At 57.7% G+C, this 19,727-nt stretch overlaps 1 protein-coding gene across 3 annotated transcripts in view; it reads left to right on the top strand.

Annotated features, from left to right (window-relative positions):
* Positions 1-18,834, top strand: part of DLG3 (discs large MAGUK scaffold protein 3) — a gene marked incomplete at its 5' end in the record, with an annotated part of 78,035 nt that extends 59,201 nt beyond the window's left edge. For 2 of the 3 annotated variants that reach the window (XM_082323370.1, XM_082323371.1), the window contains 11 exons: positions 4,449-4,563; positions 8,359-8,535; positions 9,231-9,306; positions 9,906-10,005; positions 12,793-12,834; positions 13,553-13,603; positions 14,421-14,522; positions 14,705-14,877; positions 15,452-15,561; positions 16,560-16,651; positions 18,440-18,834. In XM_082323370.1, the coding sequence (XP_082179496.1) occupies positions 4,449-4,563; positions 8,359-8,535; positions 9,231-9,306; positions 9,906-10,005; positions 12,793-12,834; positions 13,553-13,603; positions 14,421-14,522; positions 14,705-14,877; positions 15,452-15,561; positions 16,560-16,651; positions 18,440-18,546 (1,145 nt within the window). In that variant the 3' untranslated portion in view covers positions 18,547-18,834. Of the gene's footprint in view, positions 1-4,448; positions 4,564-8,358; positions 8,536-9,230; positions 9,307-9,905; positions 10,006-11,677; positions 11,724-12,792; positions 12,835-13,552; positions 13,604-14,420; positions 14,523-14,704; positions 14,878-15,451; positions 15,562-16,559; positions 16,652-18,439 lie in introns of all 3 variants that reach the window. The other variant, XM_082323372.1, reaches the window with a different exon arrangement.
* Positions 18,835-19,727: the final 893 nt, after the last annotated feature.

Below are 19,727 nucleotides of genomic sequence, written 5' to 3' on the forward strand. Positions count from 1 at the left end.
GCACCCGGGCTGCAGCCATCCTGGGAGGTAGCGCTGCTGCTGTGAAACACAGACTGTTGTATCCTGGGAGTTGACCTCAGTGCTCTGGAGGCTTGAAGGCCTGGGAACCAAGGAGAAAGGTCTCCCTGGCCTGAGCCCCAGGGCAGGTGAGGCTGGGGCCTGTTGAGGGGACGTGTGCTCCCAAGTGTTTGCTTCTTCTGTGTGCATCATGGCTGCGGAAAGAGCGGGAGAGCTGGGTCGTAGGATGCCCAAAGGAGGAGATGCTGGTGGAAAGGAGCTTTGAGAAGTTCCTCCCTGCTAGCAGAGGCGGAGGATGGCACCTGTCTCCCATACGTGAGCGCGGGTAGGGCTTGCCCGTGGGGTGCTGGATGAGTGCACGCGTGCTCTGCATCTGACCCCGCTGGAGCTCTGAGGGAGCAGAGAGGCTGCTTGCGCAGGTCTCGGGGGATGAGGTGCCCTCCCGGTGGGGTCCTGCCAGGCACTAGGAGTGGAAAGAAACAAAGACAAAACCAGGGAAGGACAGAAAGAGGAGCTGCCATCCTGCCTTTTTTCTGAGCACCTGCACCTGGCACAGCACCTCTGACCACTGGTGCATGCCATCAAGGAGAAGGAGGAGGCTGCTCCCTGTGATGGTGCCTCTGAGCTGTTAGTCAGGTCCCTTCCCTTTGAGCACTTCTCCCCCTGACCTTTGTCTGCTGCTGTCATCAGTGCTTGGACTTGGCAATTCGCCCTCCTCATGCCCCATGCAACAAAGCCTTGATATTCCTCACCTGAAAATACAAAAACTCGCGTGATGGTACTTCTCTGAGCTGGATGCTCAAAGGGAAGTGCGAGGGCCACGTGGTGACTTTTAAAAGCCTCCAAGCTTTCCCCATGGTGCTGCTCTCTTCCGCTTGCCTGGACCTGCGGCACGTGTGCCCTGTGCAGGGAGGTGTCTGTACTTCAACCCCGCAGCTGGAACGTGTGTGGGGTCAGGGCAATAAAATGCCGGGCTGGTGGGGAAGGATGGAGCTAGGGGTAGTTTTTGCAGGTGGCTGGGCTGGAACCTCTGGTCGAGCATCCCTGGGCTCTGCTGATGGCCCGGCAGAGCCGGCCTGGCCCTGGGCAGGCAGGTTCGCATGCTGGAGCGAGCAGGGCACGCGCACAAGGCTTTATGCGTGCTCAGGGGTTGCTTTCCAATACAGCTCCCCTCTCTACCAGCGCCTTCTCCCCTTGTACTGTCTCCTGGTGCCCAGAAATTGACTGCAGACCCGCCGTCTTGTTGGCTCTGCTGGGTATATTTGTAGCTGCACCGCACGAGCGTGTGCCGGTGCTGGGGATCCTCGGTGCAGGCAGCCGATCCCTGCCTGATTTTAATGGTCTGCGACCTGCGTGCGCTTGGGCGTGCAGGGCCGTAGCCTGCTCCCGGCGCCGAGCTCGCCCTGCAGTGCAGGATCAGGCCCAGCTCCAGGGGCACCCACTCCCTGGGAAGGGAAGAGTGACAGGAGGGTGGAGCAGTGTTTTTATCGAGCTGCTGAGTGGGAATAGCAAACCTCCTACCCCTCCTGTTGCGTGGTGCAGTGCCGTGGTGGCACTCACAGCAAGTGGTGCTGGGTCACCTGTTGCATATTTTTCAGTCTTGATAAGTGTGTCCTGAATGTGGCTGGCACCTGGGTCCTGTGGGAATGCCAGGGAGGTGGGGATCAGCCATGGCTCACCTCCCCGCTGCACTGTGGGCAAGCTTCCTGGGCAAGTTTTGCCTGCGTGGGAGATCTCCTTCCAGGATGCGGAGGCAAGGTGGCCCGGAGCCAGGGAGCAAAGGCAGGAGTGCTGCTTGCTGGGGGTTATCTGCCGGTAATTGTCTCGGAGGCTGCTCCAGCGCGCAGATAAGGGGGGGGGGGGGGGGGGGGGCAGTGGCAGCTGGGAGCATCCTGTGCTCCTTCCCCTTGCCTCCCCTGTGCTGGGAGCAAGGTGACAGGTTTGCTTTTGGGACTGGCTGCTCCTCCGCTCTGCACCCTCCCTCAGTCGGAGCGAGCACAGGTTGGTGGCTCCTTGGGAGACCTTTCCTAGGACAAGATTGTGTTTGCTCCCCGGGGGGATAAAGCCAGAGCAGCCCCTGTGTCCTTCTTCAGTTTGCTGCATCTGGCCTGGCTTTTGCTTCTTGTTGTGCTGGCAGGCTTTCCCAGCCCCTCCAAGCAGCATGGCCACTCCAGCAACATTTGGGAAGTCCCTTTCCATGGAGTGCCCTGGCCAAGGCAGGGTGTTTGAGAGCTCTGCCCTTGGGTTGCATGCAGGGGACGCAGTCGCTGGCAGGGCGGTGGCATGCAAAGGTTGCCCTCCCGACATCCCCGCCCTGATGGCAGCGGTGGCTAAACCTGCTTTTGCCCTTTGCTGCGTGCCTGGTCCTGGGCGGTGCATCCTCCCTGCCGGGCTGCTCATGGAGAAGGGTGTCGCGGGAGGGATGCGAGCCTGCATGGCAGGGAGCAGCTGTCCTCTTGGTGCAGGGTATGCAGAGAGTCTGTGCCTCCGGCGCGGTTTGGGACAGCTCGGCTGGGGACGGGGGTTGAAGTGCCCAGCTCGGCAGCTTTCCGGGGGAAATAGCTCTTCCATACCAAAGAGGGTTTACGGAGCAGCTGTACACGCTTCTGACGGATGCTCCTCTGGGATATAAGAGCTCATGGGCACCATGAACTGCGCCACAGATGCTGTGGTCCACCGCGGTGTGAGGCGAGAGGTGTAGAGCGGGATGAAGCTCACCTCCTTCTGCCAGGAGCTGTGTAAAATCCCTGGTGCACGTTGGCGAGTGCAAAATGTGCACAGAAACAGGGCCCCTCTAGGAGACCGTCACTTTGGTGTCAGAATTCAGTTTTCTTTAAAATAAGCCTTGCCCATGCCTGGCTGCTTCTGCGTTTCTGCTACCAGGCAGGCAGGTGGGGGCAGTGGGTGCCCCTCGGCGTGGGGCAGCCAGGGTTGGTGGGGGTCTGGTGACCTCCACATTAAGCAGCTGACCCTGCCCAGCGTGCAGCACCTCTTGATGGCCCGTGGCAGGGGAAGGGGCTTCATGTGGAGTTTCTGTGTGTCGCTTGGTGTTTTTTGTGTGTATCGCCTTTTTTTTCAATCTTTAAGTAAAAATGCATCTTTGGCAACTGGGTGTGGGAGGAGGGTGCCCAGGCGGGTCTGGCTGCAGAATGAAGGGCTGGCCAGTCAGGAAATGCCGAGCTGCAGCTGCATAACCCCATAATCCCAGCCCCGCATGCATCTGCACTGAAAGTCGCCTCTCCCCTTGCACGGTGAGGGGCTGGCTCTCAAACGCAGCCTGCAGTGCATTTCTTAGCAGTGTGGTGTTCCCACTACCCCTGTGCGGTGCAGCTCTGCGGGCCAGGCAGCAGCCTGCGCGATCCCCCACGTTGCTGGGGCTCCGCTCTGCAGCGAGCACTTGCCTCTGCTGCTGAGCTCTGGTTCACAAAAAGAACCCAAACCACATCTAAACCACTGGGTTGGGGAGAAGGCCTTCTAGGCAAGTCTTGCAGCAGAGATGAGATGGGTCCCCTCTCGCCAGGATATGGGGACATAACTGCAGGGTGTGCCCAGGGGACAAAATCAAGGGTACCGGGTGAGGACTGCCCGGGTGGGCTGTGGCAGAGCTGGCAGCTTCCCTGGTGCCATGGTGCTGCAGTTGCTGGCTGCCTGGGAAACCTTGCCCGGTCGGCTCTGGGTAAGCAGGGCCGCTGCCTCCACCCTCTGCTTGCCGGCCCGACCTTTACACCCGGCTGAAGGTCGGGCAGGCGCAGCGGCAGGCGCCAGGGTGGTGGCTGCTCTTGTCCGGCCACCCAGCAGGGAGGTGGCGGCGGCTTCTGGAAGGTCCCCTGGCTCCTCCTGTGGGTCTCTGCTGCCGGGATGTGTGAGCAAAAGGTGAATTCCTTCTCCCTGCTCCCCTTCTGTGGGTGAGGGCCGTGCTTTGCCTCCCCCTTCCCCATGCCTGCTGGGGAGAGGGGATCTTCTGCTGGCAGAGCAGCGGGTGGCCCTCTTCCCCCCCCCCCCCTCCCATGGCTGCAGTCATGCCTTGCTGCTCCAGCCAGTGGGTGACGGTCTCCTGGAGGGGCTCTCTTTCTCTGCTCATTTTGACCTGCTCTGTAGGTCAGCAGCTTGCTGAGCCCTGCCCAGCCATTCCCTTGCTGAGCTGCAGCTCAGTAGTGGTGGAGGTTTCAGCAGCCCTTGTCCAAGCTGCCTGTGCGGGGGTTTGGGGTGGGTTTGGGAGCAGCCGGTGCCCTGCCTGCTCCAGATGCCCTGCCTGGACTCCCACAGGGTGCTGCAGCCTCTTCGGCTTCGTCCTCCCTCGTGCATGGGGACAGGCGGGCTCATGGGCAAGGTGCCCCATGGACAGGCTGTCATTGCCTCTCTTGGCACTTACCAGTTGTGCCCGGCTCGGGGGCAGCTCCCGCCTGCACTGACCACCTCTCTCCCCACAGAGTACAGCCGCTTCGAGTCAAAGATCCACGACCTGAGAGAGCAGATGATGAACAGCAGCATGAGCTCCGGCTCCGGCTCACTCCGGACAAGCGAGAAGAGGTCTCTCTATGTCCGGTAAGGCTCAGCCCCCCTTGCCTGCCCCTTGCTCCAGGCAGCCAGAGGCAGGTGGGATGGTTGTATCCCCACGGTGCGGGGTACAGGGGGGGATGGTTCAGCCTTGGCCATGCAGCACCTCTGTGGGTGGGTATTTCAGAAGCCAGGGAAGCAAATGTGATAGATGCATCATGAAGTCTGAAGGGTGCAGCAGGGAGAGCGATGCTTTTGCACTGGTCCGACAGGGCTGAGTGCTCTGCACTCAAGTGCCTCTTCCAAGGGCTGCTCCACTTTGGAAAGTGCTGGTGTCTCTACAGAGCCCTGGGTGGCTGCTGGCCAGGCCGACCCACTGGGGACCACTGGGAAACAGGGAAATGCTGGACATCCAGCGTTACTTCTGCCCCGGGCAGCTCGGGTCAGCATTCAGGGCGCTCTCCTCAAACCACTGCTGGCTAACAGGCTTCTCCCTGTCTCCTCCCGCCATTCCTGTGGCAGGATCTGGCTGGAGGGGAGATGAGCTCTTAGGAGGATTATTGCTCTGAGCCCTCAATGAGCTTTTGGTCTGGAGCCAGGCGCAGGGCAGGCAGGGGTTAAGCAGCCGTGCAGCTCCAACTGCTGCACGTCCTGCACTGCCAGGGCAGCCCCTGCTCACTGCCTGCCACCTCCTGCCTGCCACAGGCCAGTGGGGTGACAGCTAATGAGTAATTTTTACTTGGTAATTAAAATAATCCTGTAAATCCTCACTCTGCACAGCCTGTTGCAGGTGAGGGCTGGCGGGAGCCAGGGATGCTTCTCCTTCCCCGTGGGAAGGATGACAAGGGCCGAGGATGCATCAGCCTCAGCCTGCATCTCCCACTGCACAGCTGTGCCATGTAGCTTCAGGCTGCTTCAGGCTGCTGCTGGACCTGGTGCAAACACAGCCTGGCAGGAGGGGAGAGCTGCAGCTCTGGATTCCTGCAATTCATGCCTTCCCGCAAGGCTCTGAAGGCATCTTGCTTGATTTAGCATCTCAGGGCTCCATGCTGGGGGTATGCAACGAGCTGGGTGCCATGTTGAATAAACACCTTCTTGCTAGTCCTGCCCTCGCTCCCCTGCTGTCCTATGGACACTGTCATGGGTGGAGCAGGGTTTAGGCGGGGTCCAGCTTGAGTTGAGCCTGTGAGTCTCCTGTTCCCTGCCTAGATAGGTGCTGCACATATTGGGGCATGCCTGCGAGCCAGAGAGCTCCCCACTGCCTCTGGGCTGCTTGTAGGATCTCACATCTCTTGATGCATCCCTCCATGTGGCTTCAGACGGGAGCTGGGCAGCGCCTTGCTGAGAGGGTGATCCCAGGGGAGAGCTTTCCCCCAGCACGGCCCTTCGCGACCCTCCCCAGCTCTGGCAGCCATGCACCTTGCAAACATGCTTGCAAGAGCCACCGGGCGCCCAAGCTGCCCCAACCCTTCTGGGCGGGGTAGTTTCGAGCACAGTTTACCCGAAACCAGCTGAGCTGCTGTGCTGCGGACAGGACATCAATTACAGGACTTGCTACCAAACTGCTTGAGTCAGCCCCGTGAGGCTGCGTTTCACCCTGCGTGCTGTCAACGGGGCCAGAGCCAGGTACCCGAGTGCCTGCCGGAGCTGATTTGGGGCTGCCGGCGCTCACCACGTGTTTCGGAGCTGCAGCTGCACAGCACGGGCAGGGACAAGGCAGATTCACACACTGCCTGCCGCCTGCCTGCGCTGCCACGGGACAAAGTCCTCTGGCACTGGGGCCGTGCTGGGCGGGGATGGGGATCAGGCAGGCATTGTGCCTGGGCACTGGGAAGAGGCCGTGCCCAGTCCTTGGCACTGCTCCCCTGCCCTCCGGCCAAACCATCTGCTCTCCTGGCTGCTCCTGCGTTGAGCCGGCCTGGGGGCAGAGCGGAGCGACCACGCTGCCATCTGGCCCCTGCACCCTGTGTGCCCCAGGGACCACCCAGCCACGGTGGGTCCCGGGTGCCAACACAGCCAGGGGCTGGTCTCCAGGAGCATCGCACCTTGGGGAAGCAAATACCTCGTGCCTCTGCTTCGCAGGAGTCCAGCCCTTGCACAGATCTTGCTGTGCCTGCCCTGGGATGCCAGTGGCTGCTGCGGGAGGAGGTAGGGAGCAGCGGGGCCAGCGCTGCTCTGCAGGGCAGGGTGCGGGATGTGGGCAGGGCGCCCTGCAGCCTGCCTGGGTTCAGGAACCGGCCTGACCAGTTCCCTGGGGCCTTGGCTCGTGCTTTGCTCCCGACGGCGCTGGCCTCGCAGGGGCCTGCCGGCCACATGCAGCCTTATCTTTCGTCCAGGAGCTGCCTGCCAGGGTTGCTTGTCTCCAGTCAAAGTGCCCTGTGGTGCTTTGCTGCCAGCTCGAGCATGCCGGGGGCCACGCTTGGGTGCAGAGGGACCGAGCACAAGAGCTGCCCCAGTCCTGAGCAAGCTGGGAAAGGGGGAGCGGCCTGGTGGCTGGATGTACCTGGACGTGTAGGGCTGCACTGGGTCTTGTCCCAAAGAGCCCTCCCCGAGCCACGGGGCGGCCCCTCTTCTCCTCCTCCCCATTTGAGACTGGCTGCCTTGACCCAGTCCCAAATTACCCGAAAGGTTTCATCGCCTGGCGCTCCCCTGGCAGCGCTGGAGCAGCGATCTGGCTGAAGAAGTACCTTCCCAGCTTTGCTGCTCCACAGGGACCTGCTGCGTGGTCCCTTGGCCCTCCCATTTGCACCGTGTGCTTTCAGACCCCCTGAGGAGTCCCTGCAGTGGAAGGTGGTATTGAGCAGGGCAGAGGGTGTCTCTCTGGGTTGAAGAAGGCTTGTTAGTGCCAGGGTTAAACCAGCAGCCAGGCGGTGTTTGCAGTGCCTGGGCTCATGTCAGGCTGGAGGGTGAGCAGGGACGATGTCCCAGGAGCGAACGCAGGGGTTGTGCTGCTGGCAGTGGTGCTTTTAGTAACTGTCCCCTTGGTTTGGTTTGTTGCAAAGTGGATGTATCAAAGCAGACGTGGTTTGAGAACTGACATTGGTAGAATGAGTTGCATGTGAAGCCACTGAGAGCAGCTTGTGAGTATTGGCTGCAGTGCTGTGTGTAATAAAGTGCGCAGGAAGGGTATTAGTGCTCCTCTAGTTCAAAAAAAAAAAAAAAAGCTTTTCTGTAGCTGGTTAGTTTAATATTGAAGATCATTTTAAACTAAATAAACTTTTCTCAAGGGAAGTATTTAAGAGTCTGAAAAGGATCAGTTGTGGAAGCAGATATAGACACCCTCAGATGCATTCTTAATTCACAGGCTCTGGACTAATGTACCCCTGTACGTAAATAAAGTGCATGCTCAAAGTGCCCCGTGGTCTCTGCCTGTGGGACCACCCGCCAGCACTGGGGTCTGATATTCCCCATCTGCTCCTTGGCCCTGCCACCGCTGGGGAGGGATGGTGGGGAGCAGCCCTGCACCCCGGCTCCCCGCTACCCTCCTGCATGCTGCTGCTTTCTTGAGGCTGTGTGAGCTTCGCCTGCTCGCTAACCGCAGCCGTCTTCAACGCGTCTGTGGTTTGCGTGCCTCTCGCGGCTAAGGTCAAGAGCGAGTTGTTTTGGTTCAGCACTCTTATTCCTGCGTTACACGCTTTGGGGCTTGTGCTGAGCCTGCCAGCAGGAGAGGTGCGCTGGTGGCTGCGCAGCACCACTCGCCTCGGTGGGAGGCTTCCCCAAAGTTTGGGTTTAAACCCTTTAAGGTATGAAGGTGTCAGTGCCCCGGGAGGTCGGCAGTGCTGCTGCCCTCGCCACCTGGCCGTGCTCAGGGAAGGCATCGCTCCTCTCTCTGCTCCTCCGCAGAGCCCTGTTTGACTATGACCGGACCCGGGACAGTTGCTTGCCCAGCCAGGGGCTCAGCTTCTCCTACGGGGACATCCTGCACGTCATCAATGCCTCTGATGATGAGTGGTGGCAGGCCAGGCTTGTCACGCCCCACGGCGAGAGCGAGCAGATCGGGGTCATCCCCAGCAAGAAAAGGTGAGTGTCCGTCAGCAGGAGCTGTCACGCATGGTGCCTCCTGGAGCTCCTCAGTCTCCATGAGCCCTGCAGCCCTTGGGGGTCTGTGCAAGGTCTCCTTGTGATTCCAGCCCATCTGCCCCTCTGTGGCTGTGCAGCGTGAAGGGCACCCCGGTTGCAAGCTGGGGCTGTGTGCAGGACTCCCTGGGGAGATGTTCTCCAGATGTTCTCTCAAAGCTGGGTGAGGAGGGGAGTGCTCAGCTCCCTCTGTGGTCCCCGTGGGGATGGAGAGCTGGTGTTAGCCAGTTTGGGGCTCCAAGTGAGAGCAGTGTCACGGCAGTGACTGCAGGCTGCTCCTTGTGTCCTCTGGCAGCCTGCCCAGCTCCGCGAGCCAGGTCCCATGAGATGGGAAGTTGCAGGGAGCAGAGGAGCTGGCTGCCACTGCCTTCAGGTCTGCAGAGGCAGCCCCATCTCTGTCCTCAATCCCTCCTCTCCCAGGAAGACTGGCTTGTCCCCTCTCCTGCTCCTGCAGACACTGGCCTTGGCCAGACCCTGGGCAGGCGGCTCCACCTCCATCCCTCTCTGGGAAGGAGCTGCCGTTTGCCAATGGGGCCACCACCCAAGGGTGCATGGAGCCACCTGGGGAGCCAGGCAGGCGGCACAGAGGGTGCATGCACGGGACTAGCATCTCTTTCTCCCCTTTAACTTCTGATCAGGGTGGAAAAGAAGGAGAGAGCGCGGTTGAAAACAGTGAAGTTCCACGCCCGGACTGGCATGATTGAGTCCAACAGGGTAAGTGCTGAGCTGGGGCTCAGCAGGGCGCCCGGAGCCAGTAGCTAGCGGGGGCAGGATGAGTCCCAGCAGCCAGAGTTCCTGGTGGGACGGCTGGAGCAATCCCAAAGCGAAGAGCAGTGTGACTGGACCTGCCGCAGGCCCGCATCCGCTCGGCACGAATCCTCCATGGCTATGGGGGTGAGCAGAGGAGCCTGGGATGGTGCAAAAGTGCTGGGGAAGGACCCTTGGTTGGAGCGGAGGGGGAGCAGAGTCTGTTCCACCGTGGCTGGGAGCTGACTGCAGGCAGCTCATGCAGGTGAAGGTAGCTGCCCTCACTCCTCGCACGGAGCGCTTAGCGAGCAGACAAGGAAGGGAGAACGGCCTGGCTATCCCTGCAGAGCTGCTGATTGCCCCGTCAGCTTCCTAGCATCCCTACCACATGTTTTTCTCCATGCTTAATTTTTTTCCTGCATTACAGTTTTCATGTAATCTCCATGATTTCATTTGAGGGTAACTGCCCTGACACAGCTCCTCATTGTCTCTTCATTTTAATTTTTCCCACATGCGTTAAACGCCACTGTTTTTTCTGTCCTCCCTTCCATCTCCATGTTCTTCAGTCGATCAAAACGAAACGTAAAAAGAGTTTCCGCCTCTCTCGAAAGTTTCCATTTTACAAGAGCAAAGAGAACCTGGCCCAGGAGAGCAGCGGACAGGAACGTAAGTAGCAGCTGGCCAGAGAGGGCAAGTGTGCAACCCTCAGGTCCACTGCCTTGGGGGGAGCGACTTGGCACGCTTCTGTAGCCAGGGGTCCTGGCGTCTGCCCGTGTTTGGGTCTGTGCTCCACAGTCGTGCCAGCAGCTAGGGAGAAACTGGAGCTTGAAACAAAGCAACGGCTGCAGGCTGGCGCTCTCTTTCTCTCTCTCATGTTCAATGTCTTCATCTTTTCATCCAACTTTACACCCACCTGACCCCCTGCTCCGCCTCCCCCTGCTCTCTCCCCTCTGCTGTGGGCTCTGCTCCCTCCCTCTGCCTGCCAAGGGCTGCTCCCCTCCAGGCGAGGGGCTGGCCACCTCCTGCAGAGCTTCTCCTGTCCCCATCAGGGCCGAGGGGCTGCGGAGGTCCCGGCTGCACTCCCCATCTCCCCTAGAAGTGACTCCTAGCTATGTATTCCTGTCTGAGAGCCCTTCCCATGGGTTAAGCCCTGTGGGCATGGGGGAGCCATGCCCTCGCTGGTGGAGGAGCTGCCCACCCACGACTGAGGGCACATCTTTGGTAGCTGGCTGCAGATGTTGGGGGGTCCCCAGCTCTCACCTGCACCACCCTGGGGCTCCCAGCAAAGGCAGGATATTCAGCTTGTTGCCCCAAATCCTGACATGGCTGCCCACGTCGCCGAACCCACCCCCTCCTCCTTCCAGATGCTAAACTGCATCTGCTCTTTCAGCAAGCATCCAGAGAGCTGCAGTCCTCACACCTCAGGGAAGAGGAGGTGGGCAAGGCAGAGCAGTGTCTCTGCCCAAGTGCTAGCACAGCGAGCGCGTCCCCTCCCCTCTGGTGGCTCTCCTGGTCATGATGCAGAGGGAGGAGGTTGATGCTGGGCTGCTCCAGGGACTGCCCGCATCCCTCTGCTGCCTGTGCCAGGCTGGCGCCAGCTTCCAGTGAGCTTAGCAGCCAGCATGAGCTTCTGGCATGCGGTTAAGGTTAAGTCTGTCTATCTGGGTATCTCATAGTGCCGAAACGTGACTGGGCTCCAGTCAGCTCTGTGCTGGAGCTGGGGGCTCACTGGGGCACTGCTCTCGGCCAGCCCTGCAGTGCAGTGATATACAACGTGGGGATGGGGCAGGCAATGTTCTTTGCCAGCCCATGTCACAGACCTGCAGCCAGCTCCCCCCCCATGCTCTGCCACTCTCCATCCCAGCTTGCAGTGTGGGGTTTACCCTGTGTTTCCACAGGCCATGCAAGCACTGGGGTGTGGGCAGCCAACACAGGCAGGTGGGGAAGGAGCCACTGTGCCCTGCCAGTACACGCCACATGGCATCACGGAGAAACACCTCGGCCCCGCTTGTCAGCAGCTTGAGGCTGCAGCCGTTCGGTGCCAGCAGATGCTGCCGTGGCCGCCCTGGCCTCCCCAGACCCAGGGTGGCTCTTGGGGGCTCTTTGGCAGAGAGGATGAGCTCAGTGGGGGGGTCCAGCTGCACAAGGCGAGACATTGGCAGCGGGCTGATGGCGTCAGCTCTGAAAACATTTAACCTCACTTGCAGTTGCAGCTCTGGGCCGTTCTGCACTCCTGTCACTAATGCTGGTCTGGCTCTGTCTCCCCCATCCCTCTGACTGCCCTCTCCCGCGCTCTCTTCTCTCCCCCTCTCCCCCTTCTTGCTGTCTGTGAAATCAGGACTTCCCTGGGTTAAGTGACGATTATTATGGAGCAAAGAACCTGAGTAAGTCGAATTTCGATGTGCATCATTTACTTTCTGTCGCTGGCATGCCTGGTGGTGCCTGGGGAACGGCCGGGCTCCGGCTGGGGTAGCTGCGCTTCTCTGGGTGTGGGGAAGGAGCCCTGCAGGTGCCGCCTCTCTGCCGGGGAGCACCGCATCTGCCGGCGGAGGCTGCTGGGCTTGAGGAGCTGCTGCCGCACGTGGGAGGGCGCGGGGGAGTTTGCTTGGGGATGTTGGCCGTGCCCTAAGTGCACCCAGCTGAGGGCTGCCTGCTGCACCCGGGGTGAGCTGAACCCCCTCATCCTCCTCTTCCTCCTGCTCCCAGCTGGGCTCGCTGCTGGTTTAGCGTTCAGAGACTCAGAGCCACTGCCAGTGCGGGTGGGAGGTGGCCGTGACCATGACAGGTCCCCTCTGAGTGGGGCAAGTGACAGCATTTTGAAGTGTTGCCACCTTCCTCTGGGCACTACATACCCAGAGCTGCAAAACAATGATGGCAGGAGCCCCTCGGTGCTCCCAGCTGGGCATGAGTCCCCTGCCGAGCTCCGCAGAGCCTGACCAGGGCAGGCAGCGGCCAGCAAGCCTCTGTGGGGTGGTCGCAGCACTGGGATCAGCCTGAGCAAGCAAAGCCCCAAACTCTGTCCCATCCCATCACCGTCTTGTCTCTGTGAGTCCTAGCCCCATCCCCGTGCCGGCATGGAGCCATGCCCTCCCTAGCCCCACCATGTGCATGCTGTGCCCGGTCCCCCTGCCAGCACCCTCCTCCCCATGCACTCCCCCTTTCCTCCCTCGGCCTGGGAAGCCCAGCACCTGCCAGGCAGCCCCCTCCCAGCATTCCTGCCTTCTCCCAGGGTAGCCAAGTGTACCCCTGCATGTCCCTGGTTTCCCAGCAAAGGGTGAGAGATGCTGCCCTGCCCATGCGGCGCAGGCTTGTCCCAGCGGGTGCTGGGGCATGGGTTTTTCAGGAGGCCGGTGCTGCCCTGCCCTGGGTGGGTAGTGCTGGGTGACAGCCGGGGTGCCCCTGCTCCTTCTGCCCCTGCTCCTTCTGAAGGGGGTCTCTCTGGTTGCTTTGCAGAGGGAGTGACATCAAACACCAGTGACAGCGAGAGCAGTTCCAGTAAGTGTGCGTCTCGCCTGCTCTCTTGCCCCTGTGCACATGTGTGTCTGTGTACGTGTATGCATGTTTTGGCACTTCCATCTCGTCTTGTCCCGGTGGTGGTTCTGTTCGGAGGCTGGTCCTTCCTGCTGGTGACACCAAGATGCTGCAGCCAGCTCCCTCTGCGGGGCTCAGGGGCAGGAGCAAGCCTGCCTGCTTCCCTGCTCTCTCCTGGCTGCGGGGCTCTGCTCCAAGGCTGGGTGGTGGGTTCCCAGTCCATGGTGGTCCCCCATCCTCACTGCCTGCTGCAGGAAGCAATGCCAGAGGCCAGGTCTGTAGCATCGGTGGCTCCTGGAGCCCAAGCCTGTACAAGAGCATGGGGGTCCAGCTGCAGCGAATGCTTCCTTTATGTCTGGCGGGTCCTCTAAATATTTGCAGCACATCTGCCATCTGCCCCGCAGGGAGGACAGTGCATCCCAATGGGCCCCGAGGCCGCAGTGGTGGGGAGGGAAAGAGGAGGCTTGACCCAGAGCTGGGATGTGCATAATTAACGTGGATCAAGGGCTGGTAACTGCATGCCCGTCACGCTCCACATCAGCTGGCAGCATGACAGGGGCAGCCTGGAGGTGTCCACAGGGCTGCGGGAGGGTGGTGGGGGCAGGAGCCAGCTCCTCATGGGTGCGGAAGGGCTGGAAAGCTGCTGCCAGTGCTCACCTGCCTCTTCTTGGCTCTGTCACAGAAGGACAAGAGGACACCGTCCTGTCGTATGAGCCAGTGACGCGGCATGAAAGTAAGTCCTGGTGCTGAGCTCCCCCATGCCCACTCCAGCGTGGGCACCTGTGTCCCCAGCACAGCGGGGCGGCCGGGGCAACCTCCTCCCCTCCTCTGCCATCCCAGCACGACGCGGGGTCAACGCAAGTGGAGTTTTTTGTCTGTTGTGTGCAGCAGGGAAGCCAGGTGTGCACACCACCTCGCAGGGCTTTCCCTGGCCTTGATCAACCCTTTTTAATCAACAGAAAATACTTGTGACCTGGTCTGCAAGACCAAGGGAGACATCCAGAGCTAAAACTGAGCTGGGCGTTAGTCCCCAGCTGAGGACGGGATTATCCCTCCCTGCCTTGGGCCAGGTCCCTGCTGCAAAACAACTCCCCCCCCCCCCCCCCCAGCCCTCAGCATTTAACCCTGCTCAGTGCTCAATCCCTGCAGACCCTTTTGCAGGCTGAATAGTCCCAGCCTCAGTGGTCTCTCCTTGCCAGAAGCTGGATCAGACTCTTAGGCTCCCATTGCTGCCCCAGCTCCGTGGCTTCCTTGCCCAGCTGTCCCAATTGTCTGGCTCCTGCCTCGAGCAAGGGATCAGCTTTGCTGATCCATGACCCCGGAGACCCACAGCACCTTCCCCAGGGCCACGCAGATGGTTTGGGTCAGATGGGAAGGAGATGTTGACCGTGACCAGGAGGAGATAAACTCGCACAGAGGCACCTTTGGGTGGCCATGTGAGCAGAAGCACCCACTGCCAGTGGGGAGGGGGCGGGTTGATGCCAAAAGTGGGAGTAGGGTCAGCTGCCCGCAGTGCAGATGGGGCCTCAGGTAGTGGCTCTTGTTCACAGTTCACTATGCGAGGCCGGTGATCATCCTGGGGCCGACAAAGGACCGAGTTAACGATGACCTCATCTCCGAATTCCCACACAAGTTTGGTTCCTGCGTGCCACGTAAGTCCCAGCTGGCGCTCGGTGCCCTTGCTGAAGGGAGGGGCGGGGGTGGCTCTGCTACTTGCAGGGTCTAGCCCGCGGCATGGGGAGAGGGCCAGGAGCACAGGTGGGTTTTCTCCATCCCAGAAGGCTTGGTGTGCATCACTCGGCCAGGTTCGCTCATGATGCCCCCTCTCCTCCAGACACTACCAGGCCTCGGCGCGAGAATGAGGTGGATGGACAAGACTACCACTTCGTCGTATCCCGCGAACAGATGGAGAAAGACATCCAGGACAACAAGTTCATAGAGGCTGGGCAGTTCAATGACAATCTCTACGGGACCAGCATTCAGTCAGTGCGGGCAGTGGCAGAGAGGGTGAGTGTCGGGTGGCATTCCTGGGACCGGGACGCATCCAGCCCGAACCTGGATGTGTTCAGCTGTTCCCTTCCTCTTCCCGTGTTGTTAACGAACGGCTGTAACCACATTAAGCAAGCGTGGCACGAGCCTCTCCTCCCTCCGGAGTCCTGCCAAGCCACGTGGATGCTTTTCTCAGCCGCGTTACTCCACCTCACTGTCGTACCTCTGCCATCCAAACTCCACCCAAAAGCCTGGCACTGGCAGCACCAGCTTCGTGCTCGGGAGCTTGCAGGGCAAAGGTGCCCAGCTGTCCTCCTCGAAGCAGTGGCATTTCCTCCACAGGAGTACTGGAGTGTACCGATGGCTTGTAAATTGTTTCACGTGTTCAAAGAAAGATTCAGTCCCTTTGCAGTGCTGCTGTCCTGCCCTAAGCAGGCAGGAACATAAGGCCACTGGGAGTTGGCTTGTGCCTCAGGACTGGTGTTTCATCTCTGTGGCTCCTCTCTTTTGTAAGCACACCTGTATGAGCAAGCTGTTTTCTGCATGGGGTAGACTGTGTGGGTAGGTCTGATCTCGATCATCTCCTTTCCAGGGGAAACACTGCATCCTGGATGTGTCTGGCAATGCTATCAAGAGGTTGCAACAAGCACAACTTTATCCCATTGCCATTTTCATCAAACCAAAATCCACTGAAGCTCTCATGTAAGTGCAACGCCATGTTCTGTGCCTTTCCAGGGCGAGCAGCTCTTGCATGTTGAGGGTTTGTATGTCTGCTGCCTGTGCTTTTTAGAAAGCAGCAGAGGTTGCTGCTGATGCTGAACTTGGCCCTTGTTAAGAGGAGCTGGACCCATTGCTGTCTCAGTGGTGTCCCTCCACATCTAATGCCATGGTGCACCTAGGCTCTGTGGATTGCTCTGGCTTAAAGCCCTTCATTCGCCCCAAAGAGAATTATCCATGGGAAATCTAAAAATGCTCCCAAATGTGCCTGATGTAACCTGCTCACCTGGGCCCTGCGTCCAGCCAGGAGAGCTGCCGACAGCCCGTAGTGGTGGATCACAGCTGGATGGTGGCTGAGCCAAGACAGCCCTGGGGAGCAGAGAGGAGACATTTCCTCTGTGCCTAAGGGGGACCTTCTGCTTGTCCTGCTGCTCCTGGCCCTGGGGAGCGCAGGCTGGAAAGGATGCAAGAGCAACTGTTGCAACTCTTCGGAGCAGGAGCAGAGAATATTATTATCTGTGAGGAGATTCAGTAGCTAGAGTTGGACTCTGAGATCAGAAGAGACTCTGCTGGCACCGAGGGGACTGGGAAAACCCCTACTCAAGCCAAAAGGGGTCGAGTTGCTTATTTGGGTGTTGTAGGAAGATGAAGGAACCTAGGCAAGGAGGGTGGTGACAGGCTCTGGAAAAGCAGGAAGAATTCTGCAGTGGTCTTGCAAATTCAGAGTACTGTCTGGATTTGAGTCCACTTCTGTGCTATGGTGAAAGGGGGGGGTGGTGGCGATGGGAAGAACTATTGGAAGTTGAGATGAAGTGCCAAGGCACCAAAGAGCATGTGGGGAAGGGTCCTGCCTTTGAGAGCTGGGTCCTGCACAGCTTCCATTCCTGGTGTGCTTTCCAGGCACCCCGGGTCCATGGGCTATTTTTGCTTCTGTTTGTTGCTAAGAAAAAGAGCTAAGTTTCTGGGTTTTTTTTACTTGGCAGGGAGATGAACCGGAGACAGACGTACGAACAGGCCATCAAGGTTTTTGACAAAGCCATGAAACTCGAGCAAGAGTTTGGAGAGTATTTTACAGGTGAGTGTCCTGAGCAGGCTTGTATCATCTGACTTATTTTATTTTTCCGTCTGGCAGCTGTGACCTCTCTACCAGCACTGTCTTACTGCAGGGTCATGGGAAAATGTCCAGCTTCATCAAAGCAAAAAAGAAATGGCACTTTGCCAGCAGGGCTCTGCAAAGGGGCTGCTCCAAGCTCAGTGGATAAGAGTAAACCAGCTCTAGAGAAGAAGACAAGTTGTCAGGCAGGATTTTCCGAGTTTATGAAAGCTTATCACTAACTTTAATAATAATAAAAAAAGAAAAAAATCCCCAGGCAGGGGAAGCACAGCATAGATGCAGAGTGCTACAAGGCTACAGGAAATAAAACTCCCTGCATGGGGGAAAGGGGAGCATTTTCAAAAAGCAAAAAGAGTCATTTTAAAGAAGAAAGATAAAAGATTAGTGACCTAAATGGTGGAAACTCTCCTGAGTTATTACAAAACATCTCCCAAAAAAAGACTGGAAGTTTGGCTGGCTTCCTAAGCACTCTTTGCTGAAGAGCCAGTCAGGGGCTGCCTGGCGCTTTGTGCCGGCAGAGATGAGCTGCTCGTGACACAGGCATCCTTGTGCATTAAGGAACAAATGTTTGTAATGTGATTAATTCTGGAAAATCATGGGCAGGCGAAGAGGCAGAGTAACCGGTCTTCCATCTTTCCTCCAGTGCAGTAACTGTTTCTTCTAAAGTTGAGGAGTGATAATCCTGCCAAACCCTGTATTACCCACCTAACAGCTACCAGGAAAAATCCCAAGCAGAACACTTTCCAAAAATGGATCTCAGCTGAGCAAATGTATGGGTACAAACAGGGTAGACGCTTTCCCCAGACCTCCTGTCCCAGGCAGCAGTTCCAGAGCTGCTGGCTGCTCTTCTAAGGAGAGCGCAAAGGAAGCATGCGCTGCATTTTTGCCAGACGCTCAGCATGCCATCATGCGCTTGGACAGCGAGTTTGAAGTTGACCTGGGGAAGGAACGCTCTTGGCTGAAACCCGTTGCTGAAAGAAGCGGGTAATGGCCAGAGAGATGGTCGCTGTAGCAAGTTCTGTGCCAGGAATTTATAATGAGGGAACAGAGACGCTGGAGGATGGTCCTGGCTGGCTGAATTACCAGAAAGCTTTGACCCTCCATGTGCATCTTCCTCCTCTGATATAGGAAGTATGGTGAAGTGCTTCGTGTTGTGTACTAAGCAGTGAGACTGTCACTGGTCTTTGGGCGAGAGTCGCTGGGAGCGACAGCCGTAAGGTGGCCTTTTCCAGCCTGGCAGTGCTGCAATTCCCACCCCGCAACAGAGGAAGCAACAAACGCAAGGAGCCCTCAGGACCCGACCAGAGGGGATGGACAAGTCCAGCACCTCGGGGTCCGCGCTGGGTGCACACCGGTTAACCTGCGCCAGGCCCTCCCGTTCACTGCGGCGGAGGAGCTGCAGCGCTGGGGCCAGCTGCCCACCGCCTCAGCGCGGTGGCGTGACATGGTTTGCAAAGCTGATTAGCAGCCTGTTGTGTTGTGGAGAACGTGGCTGGCACTTCACATGCATGAGGAGCTCTGCCAGCGCAGGATCAGCTCTCGCTAATCCCCTTGGACACGCTGGGTTAACCCTCTGTGTCATCATGCGCCTGTTACAGCTCCTTTGACATGGGTTGTCTTGTTCATTAATTGTTGGCCGTGCCACACCGGCCCCTTTGGTGCAGAGTGAAGGCCTTTCCTGTAGCTCGTGGCAGGGAAGACACAGTGCTGCCTGATGCTCAAGGTCTTGCTTGTTCTCTCCTCTTCCAGCCATCGTACAAGGAGACTCTCTCGAAGAGATTTACAGCAAAATCAAACAGATCATTGAGGACCAGTCCGGGCACTACATCTGGGTCCCGTCTCCAGAGAAACTCTGAAGATGTCTCACCCCTGCTTCCCTGTGAGCAGAAGATCTCTGAAGTCCCACCCCACCCAAGCCCTCTGCCCCAAGGGGGGGGGATATGAAAACTATTCCTGCCCCCTTTTTTAGATCGTCGCAAAATTGAGTTTTCTAGTCCTGTTTCTTTTGTTGGGATGAACTCATCTCATTCATCACGTGACTGTTCCCACAGTTCCTGCATGGACCTTCCCACTGCTCCATTAGAGACAGATGAGAACCCATTCAAGGTCGTTTTTTATTATTATTATTATTATTATTATTATTATTATTAACTAAACCAAGAATCAAGATGGGAGGAGGTGGCTAAGGACTAACGTAAGAAACAAGTGAAACGATGGACTCTGAGCACATGAGCTAGTATCAGAGCTCCAGGGGCATTTTTCCAAGTGTGACTGTCTAGCAGCTCTGAACAGTGCGACAGAAAGGCAGCAGAAAGCATTTTATTTATCTGTATATGTAATTTATATATAATATAGAGAGAGATATTATATATATATTATATATATATATGTATGTGGACTAGGAAACCTGAGGGACCTCTCTTAAAAGGTATTGTATTATTGCAAGGATCTTTAAGTTTCTCTGTCCCAACCGCTGGGCATAGGGAGTCCACTTGGGCATGAAGAGCTCAAAACGGTACCTGGTGCTTCGGAAGCGTCTCCCGTCGGGGCCAGCCTCCTGCCAGCCGCCCCAGGTCTATGAGGCAGAGCAGAGACTGGTACGCTGCCTGTGCAGAAGGGACCAGAGGTCCAGAGTAACACAGCAAGGAGCAGCAGCTGATCTGAGTGAGGCTGGGAGACAAGAGACTAAGCAGGAGGCTGCAGAGCAAGAGAATGGATGATACTACATATTAAATTGCACATTGTTTTACACACCACCTTATGTGTTTGCATGAGAGGTTTCCTTTTGGTTCTATTTTTTTAAGCTGATTTTAAACCAAAAGCATATTGTGTTGCTGTGTTGGCTTTTTTTTTCATTATTCCATTTTTCTCTTGTTAATAATGAACTGAATGGGTATAAAATCCAGTTTTTTAACTTATTTTTTAAGCTGGCTCTATTGTAAATAGAATCTAGATCTGCGCTGTTTAGTTAGGAAATACTCTACCAGCCACATGGAACAAATGTACTCGCTGTCCTGTGTTGCTGTGGAAAACCTGG

This window comes from Platalea leucorodia (genome assembly GCF_965183815.1).
Source record: "Platalea leucorodia genome assembly, chromosome: 10".
NCBI lineage: Eukaryota > Metazoa > Chordata > Aves > Pelecaniformes > Threskiornithidae > Platalea > Platalea leucorodia.